Consider the following 26,501-nt stretch of genomic DNA (forward strand, 5'->3'; position numbering starts at 1 on the left):
ATAAATCTGACGAGCTATCAAACATCAAAGAACAATAACATAATGTGTTTGTGTGGCAGATGGAGCGTTCATCTGTCCAAACCCGTAGCGAACGCGCGGCCTCTGGTGGTGTAAATCTTCATTTCTTTTCTCCGGGACCCCTCTGCTCCTCCCGGTACCCCTCCGGCCAGCAGCTGCGCCCCTTCGATCCGACCTCCCGCCCGTTATCCTCCCGCCTTGCTCCCCGGGCCCTCCTCCACAGAGGAGGGGCCACTCGCTCCAGCCAACTTCGGGAGAAAATGTTTGGAATTCCGTTTCCGCTTTAGGGAGTGGACGGTGATTTTTTTTTTTTTTTTTTTTTTTAACTTTACTTCCCAAACGACTTTCGCTTCCACGTCAACTCGGACAGTTTTGCGTTAACTGTCCCGGATTAAAAAACGACGATGGCTTCCTCGCCTCAGAAATCCCCGTCCTCTCCGAAATCCCCGACGCCCAAATCCCCGTCCTCCAGAAAGAAAGATGACTCCTTCCTGGGGAAACTTGGAGGAACTTTGGCGAGAAGGAAAAAGGCTAAAGAAGGTAGCGTTAAACAGCTAGCTAAACACAAACACAAGGAGCCAGAAGCTGACCGGAGCCGACGTCGGCTCGTTTCACTGCGCTGTTTTCAGACGTAAAGATGAAACGGTTGATTTATAACAGTATTTTCACATCCTAACCAACAGCAGGAGCCTGGCATACAGTGTAGGACTAACCCCCACAAACTCAACGCTGCTACGCAGCCTCGTTTCAGAGAGCTGATACCTTTAACTCTGATTTATACCTTTAATTCAGCTGTGAACTTACATTTACGACAAAGAAACGCCACAAACTACAACGTGTGGCAACTTGTGTGTGTGTGTGTGTGTGTGTGTGTGTATGTATGTATGTATGTATGTATGTGTGTATGTGTGTGTGTGTGTGTGTGTGTGTGTGTGTGTGTGTGTGTGTGTGTGTTTTCATGGCCGCGGGCTGTGTCTGTATCCATGTAAGGCAGTGAATCCGCTACTACTGTAATAAGTGAGGAATGAGGCACGAGTAAACACAGGCCCGCCGCAGACCGAGGCGGAGGCTGGGTCCAAACAGCAGCCTGCCCCGCTTTCACATAACCCCCGCGGGAACATCAGCGGTGTTTGCTGTTTCCTCTTGGGGACGGGATGCGAGTTTGATTCCCGGAGGTCAGAGGTCAGAGGTCAGATGCAGAACACCAGCTCTGCAGCTGGATTCACTGTTTAAGCTCATGAACGCTTAGGTGAACCTCACCTTCCTCCATAATGGTGTATAAATCTCGCTATGTTGGACTTTAACTACCAAGAATGTGTTATAAATAAGAATTCTCCAAAAGCCTCTTTTTAAAATGCCCAATTCGGTTTATATAGCAGTGCGAGGCTGCTTTGGAAATACAGTAGTCTTCAGTGTGCCTGACATTCATTGTTAAAGGCCAGGTTTTATCATGGAATGAGAAAGGTCTCTTTCAATTGGATGATTACTTGGTGTCATTCAGGATACTGTTGCACAGCTGAGCCCCATTTTATGTTGTCTTTGTCCACAGGACATGCATGCAATCACATTATATTCATGCTTGGCTCGTGTTCACTACACATACACACATATATACGCTCCAGTGCAGTGTGTAGGATATCTGCAGTGTGCGCCGTGATTTGATGGAAAACGTGGGCTGGTCGCTCTCGTGTTCATCATTGATTAAATTTAAGTCCTTGTGACGTTTATGGCAGTCGCGTATTGCTGGGGAGAGAGGGGCCACCGGCTCGAGTGGGAGAAACGACCGAATGAAAAAGAAAAAAAAAGAAAGGAGGGTAAAGGATGAGAAAGAGGAAGAGAGCCATAGGATGGAGACAAGATGGTATGAAAAGAGAGGAGAAGGTCAGGAGGCTTTAGAGCATTAGCGAGGGCTGTGCAGTGGACACAGATGGACACCAACTGTGTGCAGTGTGGATATTAATAGAAAATATTAAAACATAAAACAGGAAGCAATATATAATTCTGCATCCTCTGTGAAAATAGAGCGAATATAGAATTTATTTCGGGGGTCAGGTTTTATGTTAGAGACTTGTGAGCTCAGCCCGTGGAGGATGAGCTGCAGGGGAGAAAGCTTGTCCTGCTAGCCAGGGGAGGATGCTCGAGACTGGGGCACGGAGACAGACAGACATGGGCTGTGGAGCGCTCTGCCCTCCAGGTAGGACACAGCATCAGCATGCATTCTTTCCATACATGTGGGCATCGTGCAGACAGCGTGTTCCTGTCAGAGATGCGTCTGTGCACATGGCATTTTATTGCAACTCTTTATTTAACCAGGAGCGTAGATACGTATTCTCATTTAAAGACACTGGCTGGAGGGGGAGGAGTGATGCGCAGAGAGGCCACTGAGGACGCTTGTGATTCCTATTCAGTCTTATACTGACAATAAATCCAGTCTGCGCTGAGTGTAGACGGTGTGTTAACAGAGGCAAGCAAAGGTTTTGTTTTGTTGTACAATGGAACTGATATAAAAAAAAAAATCGTACACTTGCTTGACATACCCGTGTGGAAACACAGCTGATAAGTAAGATGAAAGAGCTAACGCCTCGGTCATCTCACCCTAATGATGCATATGAATCTACTCAGTAAACTTCCTCTAATGATGCCCAACCCAGGTTTCTACATACTTGCTCATCCTTAAATAGCACAAGTGATAGTTACAGTAATAACAGATTGTGCTAATTGGTGCGGTGTTATTTTAGAGCAGCTATACCCCCATATGAGTCTGTAAATTACCAGCACTGACAGGAGCTATAAAAGGTATTTTTAACCCCCTTTATGCTCATAATCTACTGAAGCAGTGATCCATTGTTCAGCTTCCCTCTGTTACCTCTTGTCCTTGGAGAAAGATAATCTGAAATGACTTTTCATTTCAGACATATATTCTTCCAAAGTGTGTTTACACCCGTGATTTCACATGACCAGAAGGTGTGGGAATGATTAGCAGTCGTGTGGCCAAACAATTTTCAACACTGCTGTTTGAGTGTAAAGTTGTTTATTTTTAATATTAAAAAAAAAAAAAAACATTCTTCCATCATGTTTCCCTTCATTTCCTGGAATTTTTTAGATGTGTGTTGTATCACACACAGATAACATATCAGCCCTCCTCTGATGTTTTTACGAGTAGCTCTGATTCCCAGTTCACTTCGACATAAACAGAACTTTAGTCTTTATGTATCTGCAAACCGTGAGAGCGTTTGGAGAAGATTTGTGAATCTGACTGTTTATATGCTCCGACCAGTTCATCAGTCACTCCGAAGCCCCCTTCAGATAGATGATTGCCTCTTACTTCCTTGACATGATAATCTCTGCCTTGGAAACATCTAAATAAATAAATCTAAATAATCTTACATCTACTCACTTCAGTTCTCTTCCTTGGACTGTTGTGGTGTGTTACACCTTCTTCAGTGTATAAATCTGATATCAGATGTTCCTGCTTTGAATTTTTTTTATATTGTTAACAGTTAAATGCCACATTTTCAGTGTTTCTTTAATTATAATTTACTCCCTCTCTAGAAGAAATGTATTTCCTTGGTTGCTCAACAAAGTCTGAGTTTGAAATAACTTGGTATTTACTTCCATATTTTTCCATCTTGCCTGGTAACCGGGGCGTCGCCAACAAGCAGTAAATCTCAGCTGGACTGCACAGACATAGTCTCTCAAATTAGGCAAGCACAAGCAAACAAGAGTAATGAAGGCAGCAAGTTAATTACACAACATCAGTTACACAACAGTATCTATCTCAAGTTTGCTAACATTAGCCAGCATAAGCTGCTGGTCATAATAGACCAGATAAGGCTGTAGCAGTAGCCCTGAGTGTACTGAAGTTACACATTCTCACATTAAATCTGATCCCTGCTTTTTATCAGGCCTGAAATAAGTCCCAAGGATCTTGGTAACACATTCATTCACACTTGATCTGGAGGTTTTCTTTAGCTCTTTTAAATTTGTTAACGTATTTTTACTTCTCATGCAAGCTCGTCTCAGGACATCTTAATGAGATCTAAGGGTGCAGAGTGTGCTTTGCTTCAGTGGAGCACAGTGTGTAATATCTGATTCACTTTCCTGACTGTGGGGTCACTGTGTAGTGGACTTTTCTGCATGCTATTTTTTTTTTTTTTTATTATTGATTTCCATAGTAAAATAAGTAGAGAGCAGTGGCACTCGCATGCACTGCTTCTATTGATATTCTTTGATGCTCTTATTTTGTGGAAACGGTCCCCAGAGTCATCTTCTGCACAAACACGCAACAAGAGAGTCTGATGTGTGCATAATGATTCTGTTCAGTTTTATATGTCATGCAGTTAAACAACAGAGGGTGCATGTTTATTAGAGTGAAAAAAGCAGGGTAGAGCTGAGATTGTATCCAGCAGACTGGAGGAGTGGGTGGTAATTTACAGAGTGAAAAGAGTGAGGTATGTGTCACTCTGTAGGAATATTCTCATACACCCCTGTGCGCTGTGGTGTGTGTGTGTGTGTGTTCATGCAGACATACTGCACTTGTGGATGGTGTTGATTAAGAGGATGTTGTTCCAGTGAAGGCAGAGAAATGCACAGGATGTTCGCTCCATGCTCTCAGCACACACACACACATACACATGTACACGTGTACAGTCTGACACACAGATCAACAGTGATCAAGCCTCCTCAGGTATCTGACACGCTGAAAAGAATGGCATGCTGGGCTCCTGTAAAGCCCGCTGAGAACCAGGAAGCAGCAGCGGTCGTTGCTCGTGTGACGTCAGGTGGCTCTCGGCGGAGGGTCTGCTAATGGCTGTTTTTGGAACCGAGGGAACATTTAGAGAGCCGTCCAAACTGAACACTGCCGGGGATTATTGCTCAGGATGGTGTTTTGTCTTTGTCTCAGCTGTCCGGACAATTTAAATAATCAGTTAATTGTTTTAAGTCTTTGATCAAGAAAAAAAAAAACACCAAACATTCAGTTGTTCCAGCTTCTCAAACAGGAAGATTTGCTGCTCTTCTCCATTTTATCATCCTGCATTGAATATTTGTAGCCCATTAAGCCCATTAATTGATGATGAGAATCATTGTTAATTGCAGCAATAATTACACTGAACACTGGTGCTATAGTTTTGAGTCAGTCCCACACGGATCACAATGCACTACTTACTTACTTGTTTGGTGAAAACCACAGCACCCAGCTGTTTTAGTCAGTTACTGAACCTTTTCTAAAAATGAAACTACACTGTGTATTTGTTATTAAAGATTTAAAGATTTACACCTTCAGTAGGAAAGAATGGGTTTGGGGCTTTGTGCCACGGACAGTGAGCCAGTAGTAAGAGTATGAAATGTCAGAAAATACTCAGCACATTGTTGGTTTGGGTCTTGTCCTGTGATGTGTTGACAGTAATAAAAATGTAGAATAACACCAGAGAAGAAGATGAAAATCAGAGGAAATGCCAACAGAAATTTGACGTGCCCAACATCTGTCCTCATGTGATCTGAAATGAATGTGATGCTTCTTTCTCGTAGTGTCTGAGCTTCAGGAAGAGGGGATAAATGCCATCAACCTTCCTCTGAGCCCTTCGCACTATGAGCTGGACCCTGAGGACACAATGCTAGGTAAACAGCTGCACTCACAGCCTGCGTACACACAAAAACATAGGTTAGGACTGAGCTCAGAGACAGCACTGATGATTTTTTTTATTTGTTTCATTGACACTTGGCTGCGGACAGTGCTCATAACTCATCCGAGGACATGGTGCGTGAGCAGGTGCGGTGGACATGCACAGAACTTAACGCTTTCAAACAGCAGATGAATGAACAGTATCACTGCGTGAGCTGGGACAATCTGACAAGCACGTTTTAGCCAACAGCAAACAACAAACAGTCGAAACTCTCTGAACACTGGGAACACACGCTTTGGATTTCATGGTCTTTCACATGTGCCGGTACATAGGCCTGTGTTAGACCACTGAGCCTGGAAAGGCCGCATGAACAGGAACAAGTTAAAGTACTGAACTGAACATCGTTTACAAATGGTTCCTGACAATGATAATACAGTGAGTGTACTGTTGTACCTTTGCCTGTTACGCCCTTAGTTAAGTTGATAAAGCACAAATTATGTGGTGAATTTGTATTGAATAGTCTCATCCTGCCACTCTGTGAAAAAAAAGACTTTTGGGAATATTCGCCAGGTTGTGTTGTTTTTTTTGGTGTGAGTTGTGCTGTGACTTTTTGTCAGTTTTAGAAGAAGGAGTTCCTCCTCAGCTGTAACATTTATCCTGTTTCTGCTCGGCCATTAGAGGAGAATGAAGTCCGCACCATGGTGGACCCCAACTCCAAGAATGACCGCAAACTGCAGGAGCTCATGAAGGTAAGGTTTGTCTTCTTTAATCAGCTGTTTGTGTTGTGTTTTGTAATAACTTGCAACAAAGGACATCATTAAATAAAGATAAAAAGCCAGTATTTTGGGTGAAATGTGTAAAAGTGTGGGTCAGTCTTCCCCTTTTAGATTTTTTGAATAATCAGTCACAGCTCATCGTGAATGCAGCACCGTCCCCACTTTCTAACTTGAGGTGGCAGCGTGATGCTGTGGAGCAGGCGCCAGCTGCCGACACACATGAGGGCTGGCGAGTAATCACCAGAGTCAAACGGTCAAAAACTCCTGGCTACCAAAGGCCTTAGATTTTTGTCCCAGCATATCACCTCATCAGCTCTGGTCTAGTTTAAAAAAAAAAAAAAAAATCACCAAGGCTTTGAATGATCCAGCTAAAGCTCAGATTCCAATCTGTGAAATGACCTGAATCTGGATGTTCATAGACACATGCAGGTGGAACACTCCCGACTATGTTTGCAAGAAAGAACAAAAGAAACCCACAAAATGTTTGCAGATTCATGAAAGTCACAAAAATTCTCAAAATATTTTGTCAAGAGCGCCTTTGTCACTATGTTAATCTAACTGTAGAGAGCAAGATCTAAATTTATCCAATTTAAATTATATTTCTGCCTACGTAGGTGTTGATCGACTGGATAAATGATGTTCTGGTGGGAGAGAGGATCATTGTGAAGGATCTGGCTGAAGATCTGTATGATGGACAGGTCCTGCAGAAGCTGTTTGGTGAGGAATTGAACCACACGTGAATTTACTATCACTAAGAAAAGACCCTCAGCTGCACTGTTGTTATTGCTTTATTATACTTTGACAGAGGAGCAAATAATCATAATCAAAAGATGCCGTTGTTTTACCTGTTTCTCTGGACGTTAATCAGTACTGATAAAAAAAAATAAAATACACGTTCCTAAATATTTATCTTATTGATATTAATTTGTGTGTCTTTGCCTTCACTTGTTCTTCAGAAAAGCTGGAGGGTGAGAAACTGAACGTGGCTGAGGTGACCCAGTCGGAGATCGCCCAGAAACAGAAGCTGCAGACGGTTTTAGAGCGCATCAACGACTCGCTCAAACTCTCCACCAGGAACATTCGCTGGAATGTTGACTGTAAGGAGCATCTCTAATATTTTTACTGTCACTTAGGTAACAGATGTAATTGTGTAATCTGTATTAGTTTTAATTATTTCACATATCCCACCCCCCCCACATATTTTATTTAGTTTTTTATTCTACTACTGTTTCTTCTGTGATAACTCGGCTCTGTTTTGGTGTTTTACTGTTACATCGTACTGTCTGCAGTGACTGTGTGTGTGTGATAAAACAGTCTCTGCAGCCACAACACTACTAAAATACAAAGGGGAGAATCATACAAACATGTCTGAAACTGGTTTCATGAACATGACAGTGAGTTCAGTCTCCAGACCTGAATCCAGCACAGAACACCTGTGGGATGCGGTAGAACAGGAGATTGGCAGCTTGAATGTGCAGCTGACAAATCTGCAGAAATGATGTGATGAATCACGTCAACATGGAGCAGAACCTCAGAGGAAAGTTTCCAACATCTGGTGGAATCAGTGACACGAAGAACTGAGGCTGTTTGAGAACAAAGGGAGGAACTGAGCAGTATTAGTGCGGTGTTCCTAATAAAGTGCTCAGTGACTGTGTGTCTGAATGTACTCAACATCTTGCATTGCCACTGGATTAGTATGCTTCTTATTGAGCTGTAAGGTTTCAGATTGGGAAGCAACAGCCGAAGCAGCCTTGCATGTCAGTAGAGCTCTCCACCTCTCCCTGTGTGATGGCACTGACACAGGGAGTAATGATGATTACATCCAGGCTCCCAGCACATCGCCTTTTACTTATGTCATTAACTGCAACATATATGTGAGATGTAAAGGAGGGATGTGTGTGAGGCACGAGGCTAAAGAGCAGATTTTATATATGTGAAAGGTAGAAAAATAGCTGACATGTCAGAGAGAAAAGCTTTAAGATTAGAAACCAAATTGATTTTGTGAGAGCAGAAAGGCCATAACACATGAATTCAATCCAAATAATGTGACGCTGTTCTTAAATGCACCTCTGGCCGTAGTTTGTCCTTGAAAAGCTATTTGCACGCGATGTCTTCAAAAATGCTAAAGAGCGCAGTTGATAATGTGGAATGTTATTGATTTTGCCGTCCATTCATTTGAGGACCATTCTTTTAATCAATTCACTTTTGTTTGTTCCTTCTTTCATCTCCGATTCAGAAGCTGTGGGAAAAAAAAAAAAAAAACCTCTTTCCTGATGTAACTTATTTGAATCCTTTTACGCAGTGAGCATCTAATGGGTTTTATGGAGGCCTGGTACAATCAAAGGCTTGCTTTATACACTTAATTGATCCTGACGGTTTTGCATAACCTAAGGTAGATCCTATTTGTCCAGATGACTAAAGACTTGTCACGTCTGACTGAACGAGCTCCTCATGGTTCACTTCATGCTGCAGACATAATTTAAAGTTTTTCTGTTGTTTTGTGTTCAGAAAGTTGTATTTTTGTGACTTTTTTTTTTTAATATCACTTCAAGGCAACATTTGGCATCTTGTGTTTGTATTTACCTTGGAATGTACATGACCTTGCTTTTAAAACTTTTAATTCTAGATTCCAGGAAGGATGAAAAATAATAGAAAATATGTGGCTTGATATTTGGCAGCCTAAGGCCTGGAGCGAGGTATTCACACAGAGACTTCATGAAAAAAAATAAAAAACAAACAAAAAAAAAAAGATTGTAAAAATGCTTAGAAACAGGAGTGAGTGAGTAACATGTCTACACGTTAGTGACAGATGATGCATCTTTGTCATTAGTTCAGAAATAGTGAGATGTTTAAGATTAATTCTTGGATAAATCAATCGTACTGAATGCAAATACTGTACGTACAACAACTGATGTATGTACATACAGGTGTGGGACTGAGTGAGCAAGTTTAAAAAAGGCAATGGAGAAAATCCCATAATAAGTAGGTGTACAGATGGTTAGTGGGTTTAAATGAAGCAGATAAAAGTGAAAAGGTTAAAACTGTCGATGTTGTGTTAACGCCGTTCCACGTTACTTTATGTTGCATGTACGTGAAACTACTTGCATCACTGTTATTACTTGTTCCATAACTAATATTTAATTTAATTTTTATTTTATCATTAACTCACACTCTCTTTCTCTGCCCTTCCTCCACACTAGCGGTTCACGCTAAGAGTATTGTTGCCATCCTGCACCTGCTGGTGGCGCTGTCGCAACACTTCAGAGCACCAATCAGATTGCCCGACCACGTTTCTATTCAAGTAGTGGTCGTCCAGGTTGGTGTTCACATCGTTTTTGAAGGCTGTCCACTGTCCATTTACAGAACGAGTCTACTTACTTGCGTAACAAGTTGCCGTCTTTGTTGAGAATGTTGGTTTCGTAACACCACTCTCCACTGCTGCAAATTCATCTTTGACTTCCCCCCCCCCCCCCCCCCCCCCCCCCCTCCTTAGTCATATTCAGTAGAATGGAGAAAAAAAAAAGTCACACATTTACATACCATCCTCCCTTTTTGTCTTTCAGAAAAGAGAGGGCATCCTTCAGTCCAGACAAATTCAAGAGGAAATCACTGGCAACACAGAGTAAGTACGCTCCGCCATCTGACTCATTTTTATACCTCGCAACTCATACGTAGCATTTAGACGCTCTGCTGACAGATGTTGGTGCTGGTGAGAGAGAGGACACTGCTGCTAATGACTCTCTGCAAAACACCGTATCTGCATTAACAGAAAAAGTCTCTGTGGAACAGATGCTTTTGAGTTTCTTTCTTCTACATCCCGTAGTAATGTAGTCGATCCACCTCACTAACCTATGTGAAATACTGGCATCATGCACTAACACACTGACAGAAAGTGACATGCTGACACCGAAGCACTCTGGAGAAAGCAGCATGATAATGAACAAATAATTTGATAATGTGCTTTAATGTGCCGACGCTAATTATTTCTGTTTTTACTGTAATGTGGAGTGATGTACGCTAAATGCGTCATCGGTAAACGTTTTGTATTTACACCGAATGAAGGATGGTTAAAATGTGAGGACACATTCAGAAGCATTGAGGGTCTAGAGCCACGGCACACAGCTGCAGTGTGTGTCAGGATTCAGTGCTGATGTGATGTGCACAAAATCTTCCCTCCTGTCAACAAGACTGTGCAGAGCCACTGTGCTTATTTATTTATTTTTACCTCTACAAGAAATACTGTGCAACGGAGAATAGGCTGCCATTGTATTTCAACAAGAGATGTGATGGCACCCTTAGCTGAAGAATTAGAAATTTTAAATCACGCACACACACAAACACACACACTCTTTCTTTCTCACACACACACACACTTTTTTTCCTCGCTGTGAGGCTGTCCTGCAGCCTGACAGCAGCAACGAGGGAGATAACAGCAGGCCAACACACACAAGCACACACACATTTTGTCATGGTAGATAGATACACTGTTAATAACACACACACACACACACACACACGCTGGGGTTCAAACACACTCGCATGGCCACAGTGGAAATACGGTTATTACCACACCAACAGGACCAATGCCCAGACTTGCCTGCCTTTGCCATCACAGATTACACCATGAACATGTGTGTGAGTGCTTCTTTTTGTGTGTGTGTGTGTGTGTGTGTGTGTGTGCGTGTGTGCGTGCGTGCTTCCCATTTCTTGCTGGCCTGCCCACTGCGATATCGCTTCCTCCGGGACACTCACACTGCAGCGTCCCCTGCGCTCCAAAACCACCTGACCCTTTCCAACAACAACGTCCTCCAAAGTGCTAACATTGTAATAACAGACAGGAGAGACGTCCATTCCCAGAGAAAACCAGCGTGGACAGAAAGGCACGTCTTCATTCATTGTATTAATACCCAGCTGTATTGTTCTGCTGGTGAGATTATTGCATTGTGCTATAGCATGTGGTCATTGTGACCGTCCCACTGATGATACCCAGGTTATTTGAATACCTGAGGTGCACCTGCGTTTACAGTTAATCAAATTATGAAACACCGAGCTACATTATTGTATTGTCATTTCTGTGTGATAATCCCTCCGCTCTTTACATTCCTCTGTGATTGACTTGGAAGCTCTGGTCTGTTATGTGCTCTTGTATTCTATTAATATTCAAGCGTGAAATTGTCAATAAGGAGAAATGACCCCTGAGTGGTGTATTTTGACTTATTTTGTCTCCCCCTGTTTTTTTTTCTCTCTTTTTCCAATTTCTGTCCTCTTTTTCAAAGGGCTTTCTCTGGCAGACATGGTATGTTCTTTTCCATTTCTGGTTCTGTTTTCAGGAATGTTTCATGTTTTTTTTTTTTTTCATTCAGTCAATAATTTATTTTGTTGATCCTCCACAGAGCGCGATGCCTTCGACACCCTGTTTGACCATGCTCCAGATAAACTCAATGTTGTCAAAAAGGTATTGTTGCCTTGCGCTGGCACCTCAAATTTATCAGCCGTGTCTGGCACCACCGTGGAGAAATGGCAGTTATGTAAATACAAACAACGCAATATAAATACAATACAAAACAGTCCGGTCTTTGTATATTTATCTGTACTCGACTGATCATGAGTAAGGAGAGAGGTCACAGAAGATACACTCCTGAGGGTTGTTGTGCTGCAGGCATGGATCTGTTCGCCGTTGTTTTAAGATTTAAAATAATCTGGTTAGTTTAGCTTCCTTGTTTGAGTTACTGTGAGTTTGTAAACACTCTCATCTCCAGAAATCTCTGCTCTTAAAACTCTACTCCAAAACAAATCCATAGGTTTATCTTGAGATGATTATTTTGGGCTTTGTTGGCAGCCACTTAGCCAGCCCTCTAATCTAGTGCTACTTAATATGCAATTACTAGATATCAGCATTAAATTCGTGAGCATGAAAAGCTCAGTCTTCTTCATCATCTGCTGATGAAGACTGTGATTACATATTGTATGAATTGGGTCAAATATTGAGCTGAGTAATTCTGGGCTTCTCTTGCTAACAAGTTGACATGATATAAATAAATACAAATAAAATAAATGTATCAGTGATTAGATAATTATTTGTTTTGCTTTGTGTACTCGTTTGTTTCTGAATATTAGTGTCTGTGTAAATGCATTAAAGAAATAAGATGTGTGTCGAGGTGTGCGACTGTACATTCCCTGTTTGGTTTGCGATGTCACCAGCTTTCGTGACAGATATTTTCTTGTGTCTTTTTCTCAGACGTTGATCACATTTGTGAACAAACACCTGAACAAGCTCAACCTCGAGGTGTCTGAACTGGACACACAGGTACGCCACGCACCTACACACACCTTCTCAGATTTACATCACTGAGACTCCGCTGCCAGGTTTGGTGAATGAGCCATTCGGTTCATGATTTAGTTGTTTGTCGTGGTTTCGTTGCACTGTCTCTTCTAACTCGCTGACCTGCAGGAACATTATTCAGTGATGTATGCTGGCCTAAATATTCATATTAATAGGTCGCTGTTAATGGAAAAACCTGTCTTGATTTTCAGTCTCATTTTAGCATGTTTCTAATCTGTCATTGAGATTTTACTTTTCTGGAAACAGTTGTTGAGCGTTGTTGAACGTATAAATAGACAGTCAGTTATAAAACAGCCACCAGCACACAGTGAGTGTGTTTGCCTGACTGTGCTGCCGTTCCAGTTTGCAGACGGTGTGTATCTGGTGTTGCTGATGGGGCTGCTGGAGGGATACTTCGTGCCGCTCTACAACTTTTTCCTCACACCAGAAAACTTTGACCAAAAGGTAAAGTGTGATTATTTTTCTATATCCGTCGCTGATCTGGAGCATCACAGGAACACTCCTTTGTAAACCAATGTTGTGTCAACCAATCTAGTAGCCTTGTTTCACAGTGGAGGAAGGTGTCCAGAGAAACATCTGACGTCACTGCATGCATACAATACGTTGCTGCTCCTACACTATACTTTCTTGCTTTGGTCTGGACGAGTGGATTTAAAGAAAAATGAATCAAAATTAAAGTGTGACTTTGAACTTGAATTATGTTTTGTTGTGTCCACAACCACCATGACTGTGCTCTCTCTCACACACACACACACACACACACACACACACACACACACACACACACACACACACACACACACACACACACACACTGGAGGAGCTGTATGTGTGAATGCAAATGTCTGTCTCAGCTGAACCAGACATTAAACGGACTTTACCCTCTCAGCTCCCGATGTGTGAATAGAGCAGGTCAGTGTCCGCAGAGCTCACAGCGAGCGGGTGGGGGTGTTGATGACGCGTCTGTCCGGCCTCCTGCTGCACGCAGGCACCGCCCCTCCGCTAAACCTAACAGAGTATTTCCAGTAGGTGGGAACGCGTCTCACACGTTGACAGTCTCCGGTTGTGTGCTCCATGTGTGAAAGGGAAACCCTGGACTAACTCCAGACCTGATTCTCTGGACATTGTCCCGGGGTTCATATGTGAAAACAGTTTAAGAACTGTAAACCCTTTTTGCCTCAGGTAAAGTGTGTATAAAAAGGGCCGTGGTCTCTACATGCTTCTGGTTCACTGCCGTACAGACTGACTGCACAGTCTCTGTCTCCTTGCTGCTGAATGAATGTCTTAATGCATGCATTTAACCAAATAAACCAGGGACATAAAGACTTGTAAATGGTGACGCCATCACATCGATATATATCCACTCTTTACTTCTAGAGATCCATGAGAAACAGAGCTGCAGCTTGTTTTTTTTTTTTTGGGTCTTGACCTATAGTTTAAGACACACTCCTAAATCAATACTCCATTTCTGAGGAGCCTCATGCACTCGGAGCCAGAACTCTCCTCTCAATAGCTTGATAAATGCCATCCGTTTTCCCCAGAGCCCATTCAGTGCGGAGCCATCTCTCCTCTCCATTGGCCTCTGTAGTACTACGGTATTCTGAACAGGCAATCTGCGGAGACACCACAGTAGCCTTTTGTTTGGGTCTTGGCCAGCAGCCCCTGCCAAGCTGCAAAGCAGAATGGGCATCAGTGCTACAATGTACACAACTGTTCACACACACACACACACACACACACACAGACACACACACACACAGACTCCTGGCCCGGAAGAACAGGCACCAGCCCCACAGCATCTGTAATCTCCTATTGCACAGGGAAACACTGAAGTGGCTTAGGGGCTCAGCTCTATTACTCTGTGTGTGTGTGTGTGTGTGAGTGTGTGTGTCTGTTCGTGGGCCGAGAGGCCTATCGATGATACGCCAGGGCCGGGGTATGAAAAGTAGCATGAGGCATCAAGGAAGCGCTCTCGCCTCTGCTCAGTAGATCTCTACTTAAGGCTCATTCTCCTCCTTTCTTTCTGACTGTATTAGACTGTGTAAGGTCGTGGTTATCACACAGTATGCTGTCGTTGGGCAAAGCTTTCAATACTTCACAGCAGGATGAGCACACACACACACACACATGCACACACACATGCACAGATACAATGAGCAGAGAACAGAAAACGTCTTTCAACTATTTCTGTCTCTTCCCTCTGATTGGTCCTCCTGTTCTCTTGCAGTCCTTTGCTTTGCGTACACGTCTTTGCCCGTGTCCGTCACAGAGCCGTGTCTCTGCTCGGCTGAGTGCAGTAAAATCCAGATGAAAATCGAGGTCATTTCATCACTAAATGGTCACCCTGAAAAAGAATCCAGGTCCGTTACTGTTCATTAGTCCGTTGGTGTTCCTCATACGCTTGTATGAATGAAGAAAAAAAAATAAAGATCAGTGACAATATGACTTTCTTGGAGTTAGGAGGTTTCTGAGTGACACTGGTGACATGTATCCATTGATAAATGAGGGAGCAGAGTGTTTGTGCAGCTGCTGAAGGCTTATGGTCTTACAGAACAGAGCTGTGTTGTGTTTGCCGACACAGGAAGCTGTGGTAACACAACAGAGTCGACCAAGAGTGTGTCGTGGGATTTAGAAGCCGGTTTCAGTGTTCTCTTATCAACGAGGAGATGTGGTGTGATGGCCAGCGATTTGTATTCACCTCCATATGACTGCATGTGTAAAGTTTAGGTTTGGTGTGTGCGTGTGTGGGTGTGTTTGTAGTGTGTGAATGTACACACAGCTTTCTGGTGTCCTAACAAACCAGTTCCTCTCTCTGCAGGTCCACAACGTGTCCTTCTCCTTCGAACTGATGCAGGATGGAGGTCTGGAGAGACCAAAGCCCCGGCCAGAGGGTAGGACACGCATTTAACACACTTACGCTTTAGAACCTTTACTGTTTTATACGGTACATTGTGAACAATGACAGGAAAAAGAGGGACGGTGGGAATGGACATGAAGAGTCTTAAAATCATATTGGACGTAACACTTGAGTGGCCAGGAACAATTGAATGCTGTTGCTCCGTGTCTGCTGGATGTGTAAATAGGGAAGAGTTTGCTGACAACAACTGTAAGAAGTGATAATATGTCAGTGTTGTGTGCACAGCCTGCGAGTGGCCAAAAATAAAACCAAATACCGATAAAGATGAAGGCAGTTTGTAAAGTTATACAAAGGAAATTTAACATATTTTTGCCTTTTTGAATTTATTGAGGTGGATTATTCACATATGTTTCACACTAGGATGCTTTTGATTGACAGTTTACATTCTCCTAATAAGAAAAAAAAAAACGAGATAATTCAAAAATAAAAATCAGACTGTAGGTCTGTTTTTGGTCCAATGCTGAATAAGCTAAATTGTTTTAAAATATTTGTGTTGTGTTGGATTTTATTATACAGACAAGCTGTGAACTTTCTCTGGTTGTATCTCTGTAACTGTAATGTTCGTTTTTTTTTTTTTTTTTTTCAGATATAGTGAACTGTGACCTTAAATCCACCCTGCGCGTCCTCTACAACCTCTTCACCAGGTACAGGAACGTAGACTGAGCACCATGTAGCAGGAAGGAATGCTTTTTACCGTGGACCACATGCTTAAGATTAACAATACTGTATGTTTATCCTTCATTTGTTGTAGAAATCAGTTTTTATCTGAATGCATGCATCACATTTTGTATCTGCTGAACAGTGAAACACACAGAAATGTTGTTTGTTTTCCTTTAACTCCTGCAAAGACGTTTGGCTTTTGTGCCTCGAAATGTTTATGGCTTTTCATTGTAAACTGGGCATTGCTATACAGTCCTGCAGACATCTATGATCGCCACTATTCATGTTCAGTCTTTAACGATGTGTGTCACCCTCACTCGATATCACGAGAGGAGAGACTTTAGGTGAACAACACTTAACTTTTTTTAATTCAGAAAAGAAAATGTTTATCTGTATTTATTGTTCATTTTCATACACGTGTTCTTTCTTAACCTCTTCTCCCTCTGCTCTTGTTTATGTAGTTCATAAGTGCCTTTATTTAAACACGTGAACAGTGTCAGCTCCCGGTACTTCACGCTGGGATGCGTGTGCTCCCCACTCGTCTTAACACTCCAGGTTTCTTTCGAACTTGTGGAGGAACATTTGAAATAGTTGACCAAAGCTGTTGTATTCACACTGTAATACGTTATAAAGGCTTTATTCAGCAGCCACTCTATCCACTTTCTTGTGTTTTAAATTGTGATTTGTAGCTTATTTTTAATTGAGATACGTCAGCGTTGTATAATCACCCTGCTCTTTGTGGTTTAACACATTATTTCCATCATCAACACACATTAGATTTCACTCCTTCAGAATCAGAATAACTTTATTAATCTCCGTAGGGAAATTCTTGAAATTCTTTCTGCGAGACAAATGAAATTTGGCTGAATACGTTAAATGTTTCAGGCGACAAATTGTATGTTGTGTTCTAGTTTCGAGGCACTCTCACTTCATCAAAGAATAAACGCGGCGACCGTCTGTGGTTCAGGCTGCCAACACATTCTCTATCACCTATCTATTTATGTTTTAATGCATTACATTCAATAAATCGTTCAGTCCCTGAATGCGACTGCATTTTTTTGGCCTCTCAAAGGAAGCAAAGAGGAATGCTTTTCCAACAAAACAAAAAAATTGGGGTCAGATTGGTTCCAATTTTGCTCACACAGAAAGACAAGTGAACCTCCACAACAATTTTCTTTTTTGTTAAATTGAGACAGAGCATTAGAAAAGCCGCGTGAAAGCTTTCTGATTTAGAGCCGACCCCAGCGTAGACTGAAATAGATAGGACAGTTACCAAATGGATGAAAAGGTTCATATTTTCCTCACACATTCCACAATAGCTTTTCAAAAGATGGGGGGGTGCGGTGTGTATATGATGTGTGTGTGTGTCTTTGTGGCTATGCAGACAAATTTTAGTTGTGTGGACATTTTGCCTCACAACTTCAGAGGACTGTTAAAGGCTTGGTTTTAGGGTTCAGGTTAGAATTAGGTTTAGGTTAGTGTTAGGGTGAGGGGTTTGGGTTCAGCATTTAGTTTAAGGGGCCACAGGATGCATTATGTCAGTGGGTGTCTTCACAACGTGGAAGGACCTGCACCAGATCCTGACGGGTCTGAAACCACGTTACAGTCGTTTCCTCTCTGCTCTTTCGCCCTGGGAACAATTCAGCCGCTCTCGTTATGACCTTGTTACATTATTGTTATTGCATTATCGTAACATTGTCGCTCCGTGGCGCGGGTCACACGGGGACACAGAGCTGCGTTCCTCTGATTAAAGACACCACGGTAATGGAGGAGCGGACGAGTGCTGCTTCACCCGATGGGAACGTGGGTTCTGAAAGTTTCATAAATGTTTTGTGTTTGAGTAACTTATTTATTCAAGATGAAATTTTCAGAGTAGTGTTCCCATCATTTTATATCCCAGCTTACCCGTTAACTAAATTTGTAATTGCTAACATGACTGATTGGATTACCTCATCTACCACAGTAAGATGACTCAGTCCCTTTTACTGCTTATGGCTTAACTTGGCCACAGCAAAATAGCTGCCTCCTCTGAGCCTGGGAGCCAAGGATTTATACCTCCACGAACACATGTAGCTCTCAACAGTAACCATTCTAGTTCGCTGAAACTCTGAGAAACTACACTTGACTCTTGCGCGAGGCACCAACACCAACCTGAGCACGGGAGCAGCTCGTGTAGTGCTCCTCTGCAGCTGGCACTGACCTCTGACCTCTTTATGAACCGGGGCAAAGAGAAAAGGCCGTTTTTCTTGCAAGGATCAATAAAGTATCACATTATTATATTATGTGGCATTAGGTAAAAGGCTCGGCCATATAGCCCAGTAACGTTTTGCTGGCACTCTACTTAGGTAATGTTACAAAGTAGAGCGGGATTGCTTCATGAGTCATAAGTGCATCGATGTTATATGTTTATGCGCTGACATGTCTCCCTTTCCTGTTATTTCTTAGAGGCTCGCCTCCAGTCTTGAGGATGAATATCTCAGTGGAAACTGTATGACAGTTTCGCTCTGCTGTTCTGAGAAGAGACGGAGGGAGCAACAGCAACAGTGAGAGAGAGAGAGGGAGAGAGAGAGAGAGGGAAGAGGTATTATCAGATGAAACTCTTATAGTATATTCTATTAAGTGTTCATCGTGTGTATGTACTCTCTCTACCACTGGTGTGAAGTACTCTCACAGTGAGCACTCTTGGACATCATGATAAGAACGAGTAGGTAGAAAAGCTCTGCATGATAAACTTATATAAATATAAACTGGGATCTAATGTAACTGGGTCACACTAGCAGGTCTATATTGTTAAAAGGGCCATTGGGAACATTGAAGGCCACATTGCACCTGTAAAAGTGTGACTTTTACACTCATTGAGTACGTGGACATGGACGCTACATTCAGGTTTTGAGTTTAATCCAGGTTTTTCTGCTTGTCTACATCCAGGTCCCAGCACTTCAGCCTCTCCCTCTCCCTCTCTCTCTCTCTCTCACTGGGGTAATTCTTCATTCTTAAGTGCTGAGTGACCCCAGTTTCATTTCAAGCTGCCTGGACTCTGCTGCGTTCACCTCTCCATCGCTTTTCTCTCTGTGTACAGATTATCATTTTCTGCTGTAGCACAGCTGAGATGGGAATACTTCTAGTTTTGCAAATATTTGTTTATAAACAAAAGTATTGGACAAATTAAACTGGAACTAGGGTGGTATGATAGATTTAGGTATAGGTATAACCAGGATACCAAACACCTTAAGAAAAACTAAAGAGTGTGAGACAGATTTCACTCATATGTTATGTATGATTTATAGTTTGTCCCTGGAACGTGTCCATGCAGTCCCTGAACACCTAACATGCAAACAATGACTTGAAAGGTAAAACACTCTAGATCAGCAGTCTGTACTCCAGCGGCAGCAGAGGAGTAAAGGTGGTTGTGACCTCTTTTTGAGCCGTTCATTCATATTCTCCCTCCGTCTGTGAGCAGCCTGATCAATGCCGATCATGGAAATGGAGCCCCTAAACCTCAGTCCTATAACCGCTGCCTTTCATGTCAGCGCAGCTCTCTCCATCCATGTGTCAAATAAATGTCAAAAATTCAAAAGGAGTCTCGTCTGCGGCCCCTTTTCTAAAAAAGGGAGCATTTAAAAACACAAAGGGAGAGGAGGCTCGGCCTACCTGAAGCCCAGTGTTCTCTGGCACACTCTATCTGCTGCTTTTTATTTATTTATTATACAGTAGACACAACTGAGGTTTCATTGTGAACTTACTGTGTGAAAGTAAAAAAAAACAAAAAAACAAAAAGAAGTGGAGCATTGTGCCTGGCAGGCTTCCACAAGGCTGAGTTGCCATGGCCCTCAGAAAGTAAACACTGCGGAGAAAACACAACAAATAGGACGATGTGAGTACAATATGCTTTATAATGTTGGTACTGAATATACTGTTAAAACTGTATCTAATTCTAAATTTGCACACACTGAATAATTCCTTCTTATAACTGGTTAGTGTGATGAAAACTACCCTGGAGATGTTTCAGTGTCTGTTAACACTGATCACTGATTTTGGCTAACATGTTAACAAACAGCTGCCTATTTCCACATCCAGCAGACGCGGAGCAACATTAGCATTCATTTGGAGAAGTGTTTCTGACCACATGACGAATGTAAGTTGAACAGTGACTCACCTTCTAGCTCTGCTTTGGTCTCTGTGGAAAACGTCTTACTCTTAAGCAGGTGAATGTTCATTAGCTTGTCGCTGACTTTTCCTGTCTGCTGTTTGGTGCTGTGTAGGTAGCATGCAGTGATTTTATTAGATCCGTTTTGTTTTGTTTTGTTTTGTTTTGTTTTGTTTTGTTTTGTTTTGTTTTGTTTTGTTTTGTTTTGTTTTGTTTTGTTTTTGGGAACAACTGTGGACACTGACAGAGTTTGATGATATTTCTCTAGGGCTTCATCACAGCCCCTTTCACACAGTCATTTGACTAATTGTTAATACAAAAACATTGATTTGTGCAGCTTCAAAGTTTTATAGAAAAAAAAAATGACTTGCACAACTTTCAACATAACATCTCTGGAAAACTTAGTGATTTTTGTACACATTAAATGGAATATGGTTATTGGGGGAAAAAACAGGAAAACATACAGATACAAACAATAGCAGCTTACAAGACTGAAGGAAAAAGAAACAAAAGTTTAATAAATCCAATTATTGGTTTGATATTGGTTCATTCCAGGTTGAAACCCCAGAATAAGTCAAAAGACGTGATTATCAGAGTGTTTCTTGTCCTATAGTACGCTATAGGATTGCATTATCTTTGTGTATCTGATGTGTGCTTGGCATGCAAACTGAAGAGCGGCTCAAGGAGGCAATCAGCAGGACCAGCTTATCATTTCAAAGGTCTTCATTATATCACTTCTGTTGGCCTGATTAGGCTGATTTTTCTCGTTGAGATGAGATGGCGTATCACTGTGGTAAAACATGTTTACATCTCAACACGTTAACTCACCACTCCTTCCCTTACTGCAAGAAATAAATAACTAGGACAAAAGTGATATTAGGGGGGCAAGACTGAGAAATAAAGGGTGAAATAGGGGAGCTTTTAAGAAGCATTAAGGCCAAAGATTCTCAGGGCAGCGATATTTATTGTGCAGGGAGGGAAAAGGGAAACGTGGCCAACAAGATAAAACTGCCTTGAAGAACAGTTCTCATTCACTGAAGCATGTTGCTTTGCCATCTCGGATAATCAGGCAGCTTCAAGGCTGCAACTGATGAAATAACTAAACAAAACACAATAAATAAGCAAAATAAATAAATAAAATCAACTGTTTTTCAGACATTAACACATTTGCTTTGCTACTTTAAGTACATTTTAAAATCAGGAGCATTTCATATGAAAATTCACATCCTATAGAGCTGAGGAGCGGCCACGCTGTGGCTGTACTCACCCTGGTCTTTGTGTAAGAAGGCTCGCACAAAGAAAACATACACACACTCTTCTGAAGGTTACACTGAAACCTACACCAACAAACTCTGCCAAATACGGTTACTAATTTGTGGAAGGATGGAGGTGAGTGACAATCATAAAGCTCAAGGTTTCAGTGAAGTGCGAGGGTGCATGACTATAGCACGACTGAATGCTGCTGTGCTTCTTTTTATTTTTTTCATGCTCTAGGCTCATCGTGTATAAAAGAATAAATTCCATCAGGTGAGAGTTTGATTAATTTATGTGCTCAGGTTTTACTTAAATTACTCATTCTCTTTATTTCAGATCCTTTCAGTGCGGGTTTCTGCAGGATTACGGAAACATCAAGGCCCAAGTTCAGTTCAGTTTCATTTTTGTCTGCTTGTATTAATGACACATTTATGTTTAGAAAATGTGCGGTCTCGTCTTTGGCTTTAGCGCTCGCCCTGAAAACCACAGACAACAGTTTTATCAAACCTGATTTTAGGGCAAAGAACGCAAACACAGAATGGCGAGCGCGGCGACATGCTCGGCACCATCTTGTCCAGCGATAAATCCCACAGGACACAACAGGGAACGCATGTAGTACATTCGTGGTCTAGTTCCAGATATGCAACACACATGCAAAGAGGATTAGTAATCTCCCCTGCCCCCTCACTCACATGTGGGAGAAGGTCAAGCGTGTCCACTTTTCTGCAGTGTACATTTTTCCACCTGAACGTGAGGTTCCTTATTTTCTCCTGCTCTGCATCACCATGCTGGGACCTGGACATGGGACTGGACTCTGAGACAGTCAAAGGATTTCAGTCCTTTCTCTTTAAAATCAGGCACAGTTACTGAGTCCAGGAGACTTTGAGGAAAGGTGTCAGCCATGACAGCCCACCTTACTGTGTGCCTTCAGCACACACACCACCCGAGTCACCCGTCACTATAAGAAACTATATAGAAGGATCCACATCTGGACAGAGAACAAGTCAATCAGATTCTCTGCCTATTATTAAAGAGACAGGAACTTTTTAGCCCAGTAACATTTAACACTGTTGGCTTCATCTGTGCTGGAATAGTTTTTTTTTTTGGAATCAAACACAGGACTCCATTACCGTAATATTCTGTAATGGTTCTGTTCAAATGCGACAGGACTGTAATGGGTGGATCTGTAGCACTTGTGTGATATTTGGTACTTGGTGCATGAGAGGAAGTGATGGCACTGCTGAAGAACAGCGGTGAGTGGGGAAATAATGATATCAAAAGATAGGTTCACATTTTCTAAAGTGTTTTAAAGCATTACTAGTTCAGTCCCGTACGTACATAGAAATAGTTATTGGTTGCTGCAATTGCTCCTCTCGTCTGTAGTGGCCACAAAGAGATGCCTCTCTAAAGTGATTCCAGTGTAAGAGACGGGGATGTGGATACTAAAACGACTGTAACTTTGGAGGATCCCCACTTGATTTGTCCACCTCATATAAAATCGGACTGAACTTTGGACTGGATTTTTTTTTTTTTTAAAGAATGAGACCTGAGGATTTTGTCTCTCTTCTTCTATGTTCGAATCGCTTTAGGACGAGATCTGTTCATGGCCGGCACATGCAGGATGAACAGTTACAGAGACCAATAACTCAACGTAAGTAAAGTTGTTTGTGTAACTGTTTGCCCACACTGTGAGGGGAGACTTTAACGTGAACACATTTTCACAGAATAATCTGAAAAGATGTCTTTGTTCCTCAACAAAACATATAAAGTCATGTGTTGCATGTATTTTCTTCTTCATAAACAATAAGTGACCATTTATTTCAATTAATTAACTGCACAACAAAACGCACACATATTCTCTCTGTTTATCTGACCCTGTGCTGCTGTAGCCTTTCATTCAGACTTATGATGCTTGTCAGCCTCGTCAGGCTGACACTGTGACTGCATGGAAACATTCGAGCTTTCAAGGACCTGCTCGGTGAGTAAGCATGAAGATTCAAGATTCAAGATTCAAAGGGTTTATTGTCATTTGCACAGTAAGGAAACAGGTTTCCCTGTACAATGAAATTCTTACTTTGCTCTTCACCCAGAATGCCATACAAAACGTTGTAAGTAAATAAAATAGATAATAGTATTTACAAAATATTAATAAGAGCATAAGTGAAAAAAAAAGTTACACAAAATATAAACTGTACTGATATATACAAATCAGCTGTTGTGCAAATTCAGCTGAGAGTGAAGACTGTGCAAAAGAACTGTTATGTGAACAGTGCAGTATGTGTGCAGTTATTAAGGTGCAGAACAGTAATAAATAATAACAGTCAGTATGTGCAAAAGTTGCAGCCTGTTGTTACAGACTCCTGTCAGCTGTTGAGGAGTCTGATGGCAGACGGGAAGAAGGAGTTTTTAAGTCTGGTGGTCCTGCACTTCACACTCCTGTACCTCCGGCCTGAAGGGAGGAGAGTGAACAGACCTTGTTGTGGGTGGGTGGGGTCCTTGATGATGGAGGCAGCTCTCCTGTGGACTCTGCGCTGGTAGATGCTCTGCAGAGAGGGCAGAGGAGTCCTGGTGATCTTAGACGCAGTCTTCACCACTCTCTGCAGGCGTTTGCGGTCCATGCGATCTAATGTCCTGCTTCCATGAATATTGTTGGAATTCAGTATCCTGTTCATTTCAGCCTCTACATGAACGTTGCCCTAAACTCTGGTCAAACCCATGTGGAGAGTCCACACCCTTATTGTTTAGATTGCTCCTCAGACCACAAGAGGGATCCTACTGACATTTTGCATCTGTGAACGCAGACGCGCTGCACTCCATCTTTATTTTCCCCCTCTGTCATTTCAGGCACAGAAGAGACCAAAATATTAAATTATACACAGATTGAGATGGATGCACAGATTAGAAGGTTCCAGTTAAAGCAGCGTTGCCCAAAGTAGAGCTTGCTGGACACATTTGCCTCTCCGCAATATTATTTTTAGCACATCAAACAGACGCTAGGGAGTGACAGTCGCACAAGATCTAAGCTAAGTGATTTTGATCTTTTTATGTCACATGAGCCAACATTGTGCATATACAAGTCTCAGTGAGCTAATGTCAACTTGATATACTTCAGAATAATAAAATTTCAATTGCATTTTTGTCCTTAGATTCAAGCATTTGGGGCCCCTCCTGAAGATGTAGGATCCCAGGCACGGGCAGTGTTAACAGAGCGTCGAGGAACCAGGTGAGGTCAGATTTGAGGTCAGACTGTTGACCCTAAGGTCGCGGAGCTAAATGTTTTACTAGCCTGTTCTGTGTTTGCACGGCTCTGAGCCCGGGAATGAGATACACATGGCGCACAAAGATGTCACAGAAACCTGTTCTGCGCAGTCCACACATGAGTCAGCCATGTGCGGGTATGTTTGTGCGCATCTGAGAGAATTTGACTTACACACACACACACAAAACACAGACACGCTGCCATGTGGAATGCTAGTCTGCTATCTGGCTGGCTGGCTGGCCCGGCCGCGGTGTCGGGTTGCAGTAGGTGTTCCCGGCTGCGACCCGGGCATATCTGTGTTTGTTTTATGTCACAGCCCCTCCCTCTAGAGAGATGTCAGTCCAGCAGTGCCTGAGGGGATGAAACCTGAGATAGGCAGAGGTTAGTAGTAAACAACAACTCCTTTATGAGGCAGAGGAGGCTGTCTGCTGCATTCAGAGATCTGAGAGACAGACAAAGATTTTTCTGGTTAGGGCAGTGGCTGTCCCAAAACTGGGTTCCTCAGCAGGCTTGGGGGGGGGGGGGGGTCCTTCAGGGTTGTTGGGGGAGGGGGGGTCAGCAAAATAAATTAAATCTCACTGCCTGTTCATTTAAAGTTAGGACACAGATTTGTTGGGTTGAGATGAGGAGCTAAAATGTCAGATAACGTAAAAGCTGTGGTATTCCTCAGACAAACATGTAGAAGATTTACCAGCTTTAATCCTGCTCTCATTCTTGCTCCTGTCCTGTAAACACGACAGGCTGCTAACACGTTGGTCTCATTTTTAGTGACACTGCGAATGAATTTAGTTCATAAATCTGTCACTTTCACTTCTTCCTTCCATGGACCGTTAGCTAACATTAACGTTTGTCACTGAAATGTGAAATGCTGCATATTAATAATATGTCAAGCATTTGAATAATATGTACTTTGTAGTAACAGCTGTACTTTTTTCTGACAAATATATAAAAATCTGTCAATATGGCCGAGTGTAACAGTAGCACAATAGCGTCAGTTACACAACAATATGCATCTTAAATTTGCCTTAGTCCAACTTCATATGTATCTTAAGTTAGCCACAAGTGACAATGGATAATGGTAAATGTTAAAACAGTCTGTTAAATGACTCAGACAGTTACAAACAATGTCTAGTTTAAGTTTGCTAACACAAGCCGCCACAAGCTACTGGTCGTACCAGACCAGAGCTGTAGCAGCAAAACCTGTCAGTGCACTGAACTGAGCTATAGTTTGTTTTATTGCTTATGAATTAAACTTTCAATTGGTACGAGGAAGAATGTTTTTTTTTTTTTTAATTATTATTATATTTTTTTTGCTTAAGTGTTAAAAATAACTTTTTAATAATTTAAAATAAATAATTTTTGGTTTCACTTTTTTTTTCTTTGTCTTAAAATGTATTTGCTTTGAGAGTTTTAAATATAACGTCAAACAAAAGCTTTGGTCACTGTATATATTGTGTAAACTTTATTTGATTCGTTGCCAGCTGCTCCTCCATGCACAGCAGA

At 42.1% G+C, this 26,501-nt stretch overlaps 1 protein-coding gene across 1 annotated transcript; it reads left to right on the forward strand.

Moving 5' to 3' along the window:
* Positions 1–308: 308 nt before the first annotated feature.
* Positions 309–17,380, forward strand: parvaa (parvin, alpha a). Its single transcript, XM_041037748.1, has 13 exons — positions 309–558; positions 5,548–5,637; positions 6,321–6,391; positions 7,033–7,135; positions 7,375–7,515; positions 9,619–9,734; positions 9,982–10,040; positions 11,695–11,714; positions 11,812–11,873; positions 12,657–12,725; positions 13,104–13,205; positions 15,580–15,652; positions 16,265–17,380. Exons 1-13 carry the CDS (start codon positions 423–425, stop codon positions 16,339–16,341), a joined length of 1,119 nt encoding a protein of 372 aa, XP_040893682.1. The 5' UTR covers positions 309–422; the 3' UTR covers positions 16,342–17,380.
* The last annotated feature ends 9,121 nt before the right edge of the window (positions 17,381–26,501 follow it).

The sequence above is a fragment of the Toxotes jaculatrix genome, chromosome 5 (genome assembly GCF_017976425.1).
Source record: "Toxotes jaculatrix isolate fToxJac2 chromosome 5, fToxJac2.pri, whole genome shotgun sequence".
Classification (NCBI taxonomy): domain Eukaryota; kingdom Metazoa; phylum Chordata; class Actinopteri; family Toxotidae; genus Toxotes; species Toxotes jaculatrix.

Excerpts from the sequence above, each read along its gene's own strand:
- parvaa (XM_041037748.1), top strand. The coding sequence starts at position 423 with ATGGCTTCCTCGCCTCAGAAATCCCCGTCCTCTCCGAAATCCCCGACG. Across the intron at positions 9,735-9,981 it reads TTCAAGTAGTGGTCGTCCAG|AAAAGAGAGGGCATCCTTCA; the intron begins GTTGGTGTTCAC and ends TTTGTCTTTCAG. Across the intron at positions 11,715-11,811 it reads GGCTTTCTCTGGCAGACATG|AGCGCGATGCCTTCGACACC; the intron begins GTATGTTCTTTT and ends GATCCTCCACAG.